Source organism: Phaenicophaeus curvirostris, chromosome 5 (genome assembly GCF_032191515.1).
Source record: "Phaenicophaeus curvirostris isolate KB17595 chromosome 5, BPBGC_Pcur_1.0, whole genome shotgun sequence".
NCBI classification, from domain to species: Eukaryota; Metazoa; Chordata; class Aves; order Cuculiformes; family Cuculidae; genus Phaenicophaeus; species Phaenicophaeus curvirostris.
This window is the reverse complement of record NC_091396.1, coordinates 44789544-44801621: the sequence shown is the minus strand read 5'-3', so window position 1 is coordinate 44801621 and position 12078 is coordinate 44789544. Positions and strand designations below refer to the sequence as shown.

Here is a 12078-nt window from a genome sequence, read left to right as displayed (position 1 = left end):
ATTCTACTTTTCTTTGTGAAACTACAAAGCATATCAAGCCCAAAAGTCTCCACTTGGCAGTACAACCTTCCTTCCACTCTCCACATGCCAAATTGGGCTCTCTCCAAGCCCTATGCCTTTTTAACATTTTCTACAATGGACTCTAAATTCTAAGCCTCAAGGTGTTAGTGCTGTATAAATGGTCACAACTGAGCACGTTTCAAATACACAACTATACCCTTTTAAGGGCATATAGTTCTGTCGTTCATTCTTCTAATGAAAAGGTTGGGTGGGGGACAAACTACGTTAATGGAATGGTACAGCTACCCTTTCTAATAGCATAAAGGAAGGCAATCCAAATGCATTGGTTGACAGCAGCAATCATTACATAACTGCGCCTGTTCATATTAAGGTGTTCCCTGTTCCACATTATGCAGCACAAAACAACCATGACCTGTCCTTGGGGATGCATACACCAACGTCTTGACTTTTGAGTGTTTAGAATCTGAGCAGCTACAGTTAATGACACAAGGCCAAGTGCTGCTCTGTGCAAAGGGAAGGCTGATATGGCTCAACTTACTAAGCAGCTACAGCGTGCAAATCCCTGCCTTCTACACTGGGCAGTTATTTGTATGTCTTCGTTTATTCAAAAAAAAAGCAATTATATCCAGATTCCAGAGTGTGTTTACATGTCACTTTTCTTCACTGCAATTACTGAGCCCACATGGAAAACTCCTCTCCCAGAATAGCTCACTTAGTCTCACTGTAGAAAAAGGACCACAAGCATGCAATGCACTGATCTGCTTAGAGATTTTCCATACACAGATCCACAACCAAGTATATCTGACTGTACCAGAAACTGCTTGGGTCAGAACCATAATCAGACCAGGGCAATCTTTCTTCCAACACACAGATTTAATCCAAAACTGAACCCTGGTTTGCTAACAAGCCAGATTCAACTGTTAACAAGAGGTTAGGCACAGACATGTAAGTAAAGTGTATTAGTGAAGTGTATTGCCATCTCTTCATACCACACACTGTATCAATTCTAGTCTGTACTTATTACCCAAGGCCTTGAAGGATTAAAAGTCCAATGCTGCAAACATTTTTATGCCTGGTTAGCAAAGAAAATTATTATACTCTGAATACAAGACCAAGGTTCAACAAGAAGGACAGCACATATGCAAACAGTCAAAGAGCTGTTCAGAACAGACGATCAGCCTCAGTGAGATACGCTGAAATTTAAGAAGCCCAAGAAACTTCCCAGGGGGAAAATTAAGTCTGTTCCGAAGATGCCAATGCTATAAAGGTGCCAGTTGTGGCAGTCATATGTTGCAGTGCTTAATCTGTCTGCAAGACCCAAATAAGTCTTCATTTAATCTCATTACCCATACCGATATCTGATCCTTTGTGAGTCCTGGTAATTCTTCTGATGCTTGGTGATATTTTAGAGATGCAATGTTTCATACACTGGATAAAATGCTTAGCCCTTGAAAACTGAGATAGCTCCTAAAGACTTAAAGGAATTTCTATGCTCCCCACAGTTCTCAAGTGCTGGTCTCGAAACTCATACTGTGGATTTATCCTGAGATTTCCCTTGGCTCATTCAGTCCTAGAAGAACAGGTAATATACACTATAAAGAAAACTAGTACTAAGTTAGGAGTCCAGTAGATTTCACAGCAGCCTGTACCAGGCCTGGATTACCCACCAGTGCCTATGTTTAGCCTATGATCTATGATCTTGGGTTAGAGAAAATGGATTTTTTAAATTAAGAACTGCCTCACAACAGAGACCCCAAGAGAGGGGTGCAGGCATTTGTCCTAATGGGAACAAGAAAAACATGATACCATAAAACATAAGAGAGGCTTTCAGTAGAGCATACTATCACCTAAATGAGGGGACAGCAGTGATCTCTCTCCCTGATCTTAACCTTTTATTGCTCTTTTAGTTCTCTTTTTGCCCTGGTCCACTGTTCTCCATGTAGAGGCAATTAGAGAGAAAAGTGTGTCCTCAATACTTTTCCTCCTCCCAAAGGTGCTTCATCATTCTGTGCTAAAGAAGAGCCAGAGTTAGACTTCAGTCTATTTCCTCATCCTCCTCTCCATCTCTTTTGCTCCCTATCCCTCATTCAGCAGCTGGGAAGCCATAAGCAGCTCCTGCATTTGTTTACCCCCAGGGTGGTTCATTTCCTTGCAATTTCTTACAAGATGCCTCTGCTCACATTACTGGAAACCCCCCAGACATACATGAAGGCACTTATTGCAGTCATGTAGGTGATACCTCACCTCCTCCGTCATCTGATGCCTCCAGGCTGTGTTGTCTGAGACGATGGCTGCAGCAAAATACAAGTAAAGAAAGAATTTCACCTGCAAGCCCAGAAAAGCATCTTCTCATGTCTCCTTCCTCCCCACAAGCCTCACGGCCTGTCAAGGGGAGAGTTCCCAGGTACACTTAGCCTACAGACCGACCTTCTTCCACACCCCTCATTGCTGGACTCAGAAGAAATCTCAGCTTAGAATGCTTAAGCAAGATGCCTTGTACCTGAGACAAACCCCTAGGCTGCACACAGCAGGGCCCAGGGTGGGTCTGGGAGGAAAGGGAATGCTTTCTACTTTTTCTTTCTTTCTGTCATGTGGAAGTGACAAACACCACCTTCTCCATACCCAGGAAACTACCGAGTGATCAGCCCTGCCTCATCCCAGGACACATGACATGAATTCATGCCAGGTTCTGCACCCTTCCCAAGTTCCAGATCTTGGTGTACTGATGCTTTGAGTTGCACATCCCTTCTCCATGAGATTGGATTTAAACATTGTGAAAGAAGTCTCAGCAACAATGGGTACTTACTCTTCTAATTCTTCTGCATGTTTTCTTCCTGACCTGCAAGACAAAGAAAGGCTTATGCTTAGAAAAGGCTAGAGAAAATTTAAAACCTGTTTTATCGTTATATCACTGTTACTGTGCAAAACAGTTCCTACACGAGGTTCAATATAACACATCACACCTTTTAAGAGTTCTGTGTGAGCATTAAACCAGTGTATCAAAAAGTCCCTGAGTGCATCAGACTGAAGCAGAACCGTTGGACCTAAAAAGACAGCCGTGCTGAATAAGACACACAGCAAGAACCGTATTCCCTGTCTTTTTAGCTTCTCAGATATTTTTTCATCCCCTCTGACATCAGCTGCACATAAAGTTTGCCTTAGCTGAATAGAGAGGTCAGCACATTAAGGACTGAAAAAGATGCTATACTGTGTCTACTAACCTTGAGAGATCAACAGGTTCTTCGCCTGCCCTCCCCACCCCACCCTCCCCGGGTCGTGCATAAAGATTATTTGGTTGCCTTTGTAGGCTGTGAGCCCCACCAGAGCAGGCCAAGTTCAGGTCAGAGATGCTGTCACTGCAGTAAATCAGGTTGATCTGACTGAGTTAACAGGACTTTATAATAATAACAGGGGGTAGGGGGACAGTCGCAAATGGCAGCTCCCTTGCTCTCCACCCCAGCAAGCCCAAAAGTAATTCAGTCCCGATTAGGGATGCTTGTTCAATATTCAAAATGTAAAACATGGAAGTTGCTGAACCAGCACTTTGAAAAGTTAATTAAATGCCAGGTTTCTTTTTAGCAGATACTCCATCACTCGCTGATTGCTTTGGCCATTTTGCAAAGTGAAGTTTCATCTCTGTGCACTGGGAATAAATATTCTCCCTTCTCTTGAAGTCAGGGCACCATTACAAAGAACACATGGATCTCTCCCCTACCACATGCACTGTCCCAGGACACAGCCAGATGTAAGAGAAGCTGCTTCATTGCCTTGCACTGCTCCTTTTAAAGCACTTCCATGAGACGGGACAGGCCTTATCTAGCTCTCATGTGAATAATCTACTCTTCTAAGAGCCAAGAGCAGAGCAGGGCACAGAGGATGTCTAGCTATGAGGAAAAGAAAACCCCTCATCTCCCCTGCTTTCTCTGGAGCTTGCAATCTGTGAGAAACTAACGATTACACTGAATTAGTGATCTGTGTCCAGTAATATCCCCGACTACAATCAGAACTACAGCCATGTAGGTGACGCTCACATCTGGGCTTTCAGCTGTATCTGCACCCTTCTGTTCATCAGAAGGGCCAGAAGAGCAATGGAGCTGGGAAATTTAGGAAAGAGCTCTTCCAGTGAGGAGTAATTGTCCAGATCCATCTTCTTCCCAGTGGAAAGTACTTTTAGTGACCTCCCCCACCCCCGATACTATGGAAAAAAGAAAGGGATGGCTTCAGATAGTCCACCACTAGCTCTCACTGGAGTTTAGAATCTGAAAAGCCAGAGATGGAAAGATGATGCAAGATTTATCATATTTTACCCCTCTCTTCTGCCTTCACAGAACTGCTTCCCACACCCTGTTTTCATAGCCTCGCTCTCACTGAGCTGAAACATCCCAAACGATGGCTGGGCACAGCCTTGCACAGTGAGATGATTTCCTGGAGGTTCAATCTAACCTCTTCTTGGCATGATCCTTTCACTCTTGGTAATTGCTCTGCCCCAAATAACACTCTGTTCCTCAGTCACTCACACTCCTTAAATCTTTGCTCATCTCCTGTCCCCAGGCAGGACTGAAAAACTCCACACATTTGTACTTCCCAGGAGAGGGTCACTCCTGCTATTCCTGTAAGCAATTTCTGTTCCTTTTTCCTGAGCTCCCTGTCATGACAGATACCTAGGTGGCCCACAGGGAAGGCAGTCATATGTTAGTCCTAGAGGCAGAGACTACTTCACTCATGTTGCAAGACTTAAAGCTTTCTCAACTTTTCCTTGTTATGTTCAGGAAGGACTTACTCAGGGCAGGAAGCAAATACTTCATTATAAAATAGCTGTACTATTTCAGAAGAAATAGTTACTAGGGGAACAAATTAAAAAAACCGTGAGGGGACAATAGTACTGATGCCTTTAATCCCACAGCCCACCAGTCAGAACACTCTCCTGTCAAACAAGACAGTCTCCTCATCTCTCTAGGACAAGTTACAGCCCCATAGTCAGGCCCTGCAGGAGAATACCCTCATCCCTGTGGCACAGTGTCTGAAGGCAGCAGCGGGTGATACCAGTCTCTCATGCTGACAGTACTGTGGTTTATGCAGAGCATTTAAATACTAACGGCACTAGAGCAGGAGCTAGAAATGACTGTTGCTCTGTTTAGGTGAGACATCTGCTTACAGTCACCTGTACTAGATATGTTTGTGAATACATGATTGGAATAGCATTATTTGCTGAAACTGACACTTCAAACCAGTTGATAAGCTCACAGGTAGGGAATTATTCTCGAAATATAGTATGCAACTTCTGGAGCGCAAGAAGTAATGACATGTTTTACACTCTCTGTGCCCTTAATGACTGAGCTGTTAGCTAAAGAAGACACCAACCAGTCTACTACTTCCTTTCTTTTTTTTTTAATAGGGCTTCCTTTCCTTTTGCTTGATGCCAACTTACTTTTTCAGTCCTGTTTCAGATCGGGAAAAAAAAATCACAAAGTATTTTTGGTTTGTTCCTGACTAATCTTTTGGGGGTTTGGCCCAATTGCATTATCTAAATCTACCTAACAAAGTGACCCTGAGAGAAAAGACAATCTTTGCTCTGTGTCTTAAGGTTAAAAACCTTCAAAGCAGAAAGGGAAGTCATTAACAGATCCTCAAAAGGTGCCCTACCTCCAGCCCCGTGCATTCCATAACCTTAGCCGATGGCTAAGCTATACACAGAGATACAGCTTCTGCAGAACCAGTCACCTGCTTGTCTCTTTGCTCTCCAGGTGCTATGGGAAGCCACAGTGGCATTCTTAGTGAAGTTATCACACTACTTCAAGCATTTCAGAGTAACCCTTCCTGAGAACTAGCTCATCAATGCCAACTGTAACATGTGGAGATGAGACCAACATTTCATCCTTCGGGTATATCAGGCCTGGGTACACACCACACTCTTCATTCACATGGGCACAGCTTTCTAGTGGTGAGTGACAGCAACCATGGAAGAAAGCAGACTGTAAACTCAAGCCAGCATAGGCAGATTTCCTCCTCTTTTCTTACATTCTCAGCAACAAGAAGTGCAGTGCCCTGGAGCTGGTTTGCTCTAGCAGGAGGCACAGCTCAGGCAGAGCAGCAACAAGCACCTACAAAATGAGCAATTGTGTATGAACTATAGATACTCTTACTCGAGTAAGGACAAAGCAAGCAACACAATCCTGGGAGCAGTGCTCAGAAATGCATTCAGCCTGCTACAGCATACACGATCTGCCTCCATTTTTTGTAAGACAGCGATACCTCTGTTTCTTTAATTTCTTCTAATAAGCCCATTGCATCTGGAGGGCCAAAGAACATGGACCGACCCCGTCACCTGGACAGTTCCATTTGAACTCCCTTCCACTGCAAGGCTGTCTGTACTCCCAAACACATCCCAGAACACTCCGTCTGCTTTGGCCGGCTGCCGATATCTCTCTTCTTCAGGGTGTTGAATAGCTGATAAACCGGGCAGAAGACCCTGACAGACCCCATGTCACCCCGTGCTCTGCAACTCCTAGCACAGAATACCCGTTTCTCTCACAGCTGTGTCCTGGGGCAGAGGATATAGACCTGATCTCACTCTCGAGTGTTGTCTTTGCTCAGTTCCGACCAGCAGGAATCCTCCCTCTACAGGAACAAGAGGGAGTTAAGCCTCAAAACCGAGGCTCCCCACAATGTACAGGCGAGGAGCCTCAGAGCGGCCTACAACTTCTGCGCTGAAGGGTGAAAGGCAGTTCTAACGTACACATCGTCGCTGTTAAACTGTTTCTTTCTCATTTAATGGACTACCAGGGAGATCTAAATGGAGATAAAGTAGCAGGGCTCAGAGAACAGCCAGGATGCTATCTTTATGCAGCATGACAATGTGCACTGGTTAATTAGACACCGTTAACCTATTTTGGCGAGGGACATAACTGGGATGAATGGAGGGAAACGTCCTTGAAGTCTTTTAACGTCCGCAGCTCGGAACAGCTCCAGACAGGAGCCGAGGTTCTCTCCCGCCCGGGGCGGGCGGCTCAGCTAAGGAAAAGGGAACAGTCCCGGCGGCGGGGCAGGAACGGCCGGTGCCGCGCGGGGCGGCCGAGGAAGGGCCGGGGCCAGGAGCGCGGCAGCCCCCCCGCCCGGGAGAGCGGCTCCCGCCGGGGACGAGGCATCGCCGGCCCGCGGGCGCCCTCTGCCGGGAACCGGGACGGACGGCGGGTCGTAGAGCCGTAGAATAGTTTTGGGCTGCAAGGGGCCTTAAAGCCCATCCAGCTCCAACCCCCCTGCCATGGGCAGGGACACCTCCCACCAGCCCAGGCTGCCCAAAGCCCCATCCAACCTGGCCCTGAACACCTCCAGGGATGGGGCAGCCACAGCTTCCCTGGGCAACCTGTGCCAGGGCCTCACCACCCTCATTGTGAGGAAATTCTTCCTTATGTCAAGCCTAAATCTGCCCCACTCTAGTTTATAGCCATTCCCCCTAGTCCTATCACCACAAGCCTTTGTGAACAGTCCCTCCCCAGCTTTCCTGTAGCCCCTTCAGGTACTGGAAGGTTGCTATAAGATCTCCTCGGAGCCTTCTCTTCTCCAGGCTGAACAACCCCAACTCTCTCTCAGCCTGTCCTCCTACGGGAGGTGCTCCAGCCCTCTGCTCACCTTTGTAGCCCTCCTCTGGACCCGTTCCCGGCCGGGACGCTGCCAAGCGAGGTGGGAAGGCAAGCACCGGAGCTGTGGCGTGGCTGCTGGCAAGTGGTGCTGCTTGCAGCCGGGGAGGGGGTTGGATGGCATCACGGGGCCACGAGCCGAGGTCAAAGCAAGCTCTCAGTGGTTTACAGAGCTTGGGCGGCAGCAGGAGAACCACAGCTGCCTGCGTGCTGGCTCATTTTCTGGCATCTCCACCACTTCTCTTTATGATTCACATGGAACCAGACAGCTGCTTCAAGCTGCCCTCTTGCTAAGCAAATAAAATGGGAGAAAAGGGAACGTCCCGATATTCAGAGATGTTTTGAGCGAGCAGGGCAATCAAAGGGAGAGCAGAGAGGTGGGTTCTGCGTGCAGGAAGGTAGCTACTGGTAACCGTTCTGCTGCCATGCTTCCATCTCAAACCATACCCACCCCAATGTCGAAGGCTTGGCTCAGCTCACAGGGAGACCTTGGCTCAGCCCACAGGGAGATGAAGCCTAGGGCACAGGCTGTAATGCAGGTCTAGGCCTGAGGGGAGGAGGGGAAGATAAAAAAGGACATTGTACTCTGCTGTTGAAGTGGTTTTTTTAGCACCTATCACTACAGTGAGTGGGTGCTGAGCTACCAGTTGCAGCTTGTTCAGAAGCCTATGGCACAGCTAAGTTACACATCCAAAATGACACACCGGTGCAAACTGATCACTTCTCCCAGCTCTCCAAGTGCGGGTCTTGGTCACTGCTTGTTTGCTGAGGCACAGGGAGAGAAAAACACTCATCAAAGCCGTATGCGACGCAGAATTGAAGCCTGTGCTGGAAAACGCTACCACAAGGTGTCTTCTCAGCTATTTCATTACACCTTCCTTGGAGCTCTGATCAGTTAAGTTTCTACCCCCTCTCCCTAGACTGTGGCAGCCTTGAAAAGGCAGGTTTGCCTTGATTAAATCAGGGAGTTAAATCTTCACACCTCCCAAAATCAAGGCAAGTTTTGCCATTGATTGCAGGAGAGCAAGGACTAACATGGGCCTTTTGTTTTGTCATAGCATGTCACCTCACAGCCCTCCTCTTCCAAGCCCTGGGTCACATGGCTATCTATAACTTCACAATGAGGTTTTGAGCAGACACACTTTTTTTTTAACTGTCCCACCATCCACCTCCACGTCCCTCACAAGCTCCCTGGGCTTCCTGGAACATGTAGAGAACACACTGCTCTAGAGCATGGCACTAGAAGAAGGATGCAGGGATGAGCAGGCACGCTTTATGGGACAGGATCTGACAGACATTGCAGCTAACCAGCTCCAGCTGAAATGGGCTTGCAAGACACTAATCAATCTAGCAGAAGCGGTGTTGTTTCTCCTCATCTCTAATACGTGGGTTTGCTTAACAAAAACAACAAAGGAGGAAACCTCTGACAAGCCAGACTTAGGAACTGGCACAAAAGAAAAAGCTGACAGAGAGAGGTCAGGGGGTCACCAAACCTCAGCCTACTCACTGCACCGGCCTGTAACAGATGTTCCCAGGGTTCCCCCACTCGTTCCCTGGTACAGAGCTGACCTGGAGAGCTGTTCAGAGCTCCCACTGAGCAACAGAAGAAAATAACAACTCTCAATACAAATTCCTGCTCTGTGGGAAAAGAGCACTGCAGTTTCTAGAGGTATCCACCACACATCTTTGGTCCTTGAGAACAGGGGTTCCTATCCACATAATCACTTCTGTCTTTGGTCTCCAATAAGCACCAGGGCCAACTCTCATACCAAATGGCTGTTGAGGTTACTGGAGTATTTCAGTTTCCATTTAAAGGGAAAAGCACACTTCTGATCCTCACGGTTACATGGAAGAGCTGACTGCTAAAGAAGACAGCACTAGAATGCAAAGAAAAAGTATCTAAAGTTGATTGTTTGTTTTTTTTCAAATCCCACAACAGAGAACAAACTCACTATTCTGAAGTACTGTCCCAAAGATGACTTACTTGTGACTGGCCTCGCTGAAAACATTTATATAAAAAACACTAGAAAGAAGTAGGGTTTATTACTGAATGGCACCGTGTGCTGTCATTTGAGAGCAACTTCTAAAAGGGGGAAATAGGGCCAAGCAAGTATATCAGGTCATCCAAAGTCTCTTTCTTCAGGTAAGCTGTATGAAACTAAACCTCACAGGCCATTTTGAGCTGGCCAGACAAGTTTTCAGCCTTGGCTTTGACAAATACAAAAGGTTCACAAGTTGGATGTGCTCTTCAAGAGAGGTTTTGCTTTTGTGAACTGGAAATACTTGAGAAAGCAAGGATAGTATCCCCTGAATTTCCTGGCAAATTCCTTGCAGATACAGAGAACTACAGAAGGAAGATGCTTTGTCCCCAGTCAAAAAAATCAGAGACTTCACCCGGAGCACACTCTGCCACCTCCACATCTTATATGGACGGACTGTTACCAAAAATGTCACACTCCGGTTCCATTTTTGTCAATGCAGGCTTCATTTTCTAGGTGAGCAAGAGGCTACAATCCTACCAGTTCTTCCACTGCCCAGTTTCTTTCAGGGAAAAGAAGTCAAAGAAAACTTCACTAACAGAAAAAAACAGAAATCTAGCTTAAAAAAAAAAAAAGAAGGGAAGAGGGGAAGAGAAAAAGAAAAAAGGAAAAAGAAAAAAGCTCAACTCTTTTTTTTCCAGGCTCCTCTAGGCACTGCAAAGACACAGGAATGAGCACAAGTCTAGCATTTTCCCTTTGCAGGAAACCCTTGCAAGTCACATTAAGCAGGATTAAAAGGAAAAAAATCCCTCACCACAGCCACGGTACCGAGGGATTCACAGGTGACTCCTCTGTCTTTTAGGGACTTTCCTTTTTCTGCTGGTTATCTTTACTGAGTCTAAACAGAAACACCAAGGAGAGTTCACCTCAGCAATGACATCGAGGGACAAGAGGACAAGAGCCTGTTAGCATTCCTGGAACATCCTGCCTATTAAAAAAAAAAAAAAAAGAGAAAAAAGAAGTAGGGAGGGTGAGGGAGAGAGAGAAGAAAAAACCCACCCTGGGCCTGCATATTGCAGTTTACCACCATCTTGATGTCCTTGATGCGTGCCGATGGTGTGGAGGCGGTTGGCACCAGATCAGCCCAAGAGAAGGAATGAGAGGCCAATGGAGATTTATGTGAGGAGAGTGAGATGGACAAGGTAAAATTGTCAGGAGGAGTTGTTAGAAAGTAAAATATATTGTGACAATTCCACTCCTGCCGTTCATCAATAAACTGACAGATCATTTAGTGTCAATTAGGAGTGATAGATGGACAAGTCCCCATGATCCTGGGCCAAAATTAATGGCTGGGAGGGAGAGGGTGATTGAAAATGACGGCTGACATTGAGAGGAAAGTCCTGAAGGTCCCCAAGGGGCCATTACTTGCCTCATTCCCTTGCAGATCAATGCAGGGACAAACCCAAAAACAGACACTTCAAGACAAAACTTAATCAGACTTCCTTTTCTTTCTTCTCCTTCTAAGTTGTGCCCCTCACTTGGCAGCCTTGATCCTTTGTGGCTATACTCTTCACACCATTGAGGACACCCACAGATGCACAATGAGGCTGTCATCTTCCCCACAACCAGGAGCCTGGCCCTACTCTTTACATGGCAGTGTCACGGGGAGCCCAGCCTGAGATCTTCCTCAACAGTGCTGGACTGGGAGTAGAGGGCAAAAGCAATGACACAAGCCATGACTTGTGACACAAGCATTGACTCTACCATATCAGGCAGAGAAACTCATGAGCACTTTACTACTCCCACTTGCAAGATGGAAATGGCTAGAGTTTCTATAAACCAGGCACTCTCAGGGATCATTTCATATAGATACAACACAGCATAGTTTAAGCCTGTATTTTTGAAACAGGAGGTTTTTAACTTTACTTACCTCTAGAGACCTTGAATCATAAACTCCCTTAATCTCTTAAATAAGTTTCCTCCAGCTCCAGGGGGCAATCTCACCACTGCCCACCCTCCAGAGCCCTAAACGATATCTACACAGTGGCTGGGCTACCCTGCTCTAAAGGATTACACCCCTGCCCTTAATATTCACCTTGTTAAATGTATTCCTGGACACCATACCACCACTTCTGTTCCAAATACTTCAGCATGGTCATTTACCTAAACAAGCCATGATTATTCCAACTCTGTGGGACCTATCAGTCAAAAAGGAGAAATTTCAGTTGTAGCTGGAGCACCTGTTGCTAAACTGCCATGATCCTTACAGAAGAAAGGAAATATGCATGCAGGTACTGGAATGGACTTCCTACTGAAAGCAGCACTTGAGTTTGCAGGGCCACCTGGAACGAGCCTTGGTTATTCCACAACAACCCTACCAGAACTCTATGAATTTTAAGGGGCTGACTGCAAGACCAAAGGGATCCGGGACCCAAGTAAAC

The 12078-nt window shown here is 46.3% G+C and overlaps 1 protein-coding gene across 3 annotated transcripts in view; it reads right to left on the bottom strand.

Annotated features, from left to right (window-relative positions):
* IFT43 (intraflagellar transport 43) overlaps nt 1-12078 on the bottom strand; it is a 46893-nt gene that overhangs the window by 14728 nt on the left and 20087 nt on the right. For all 3 annotated transcript variants that reach the window (XM_069858510.1, XM_069858511.1, XM_069858512.1), the window contains 2 exons: nt 2828-2860; nt 2266-2312 (listed from right to left, as the gene is read on the bottom strand). In XM_069858510.1, coding sequence (XP_069714611.1) covers nt 2266-2312; nt 2828-2860 — 80 coding nt within the window. The remainder of the gene's footprint in view (nt 1-2265; nt 2313-2827; nt 2861-12078) is intronic.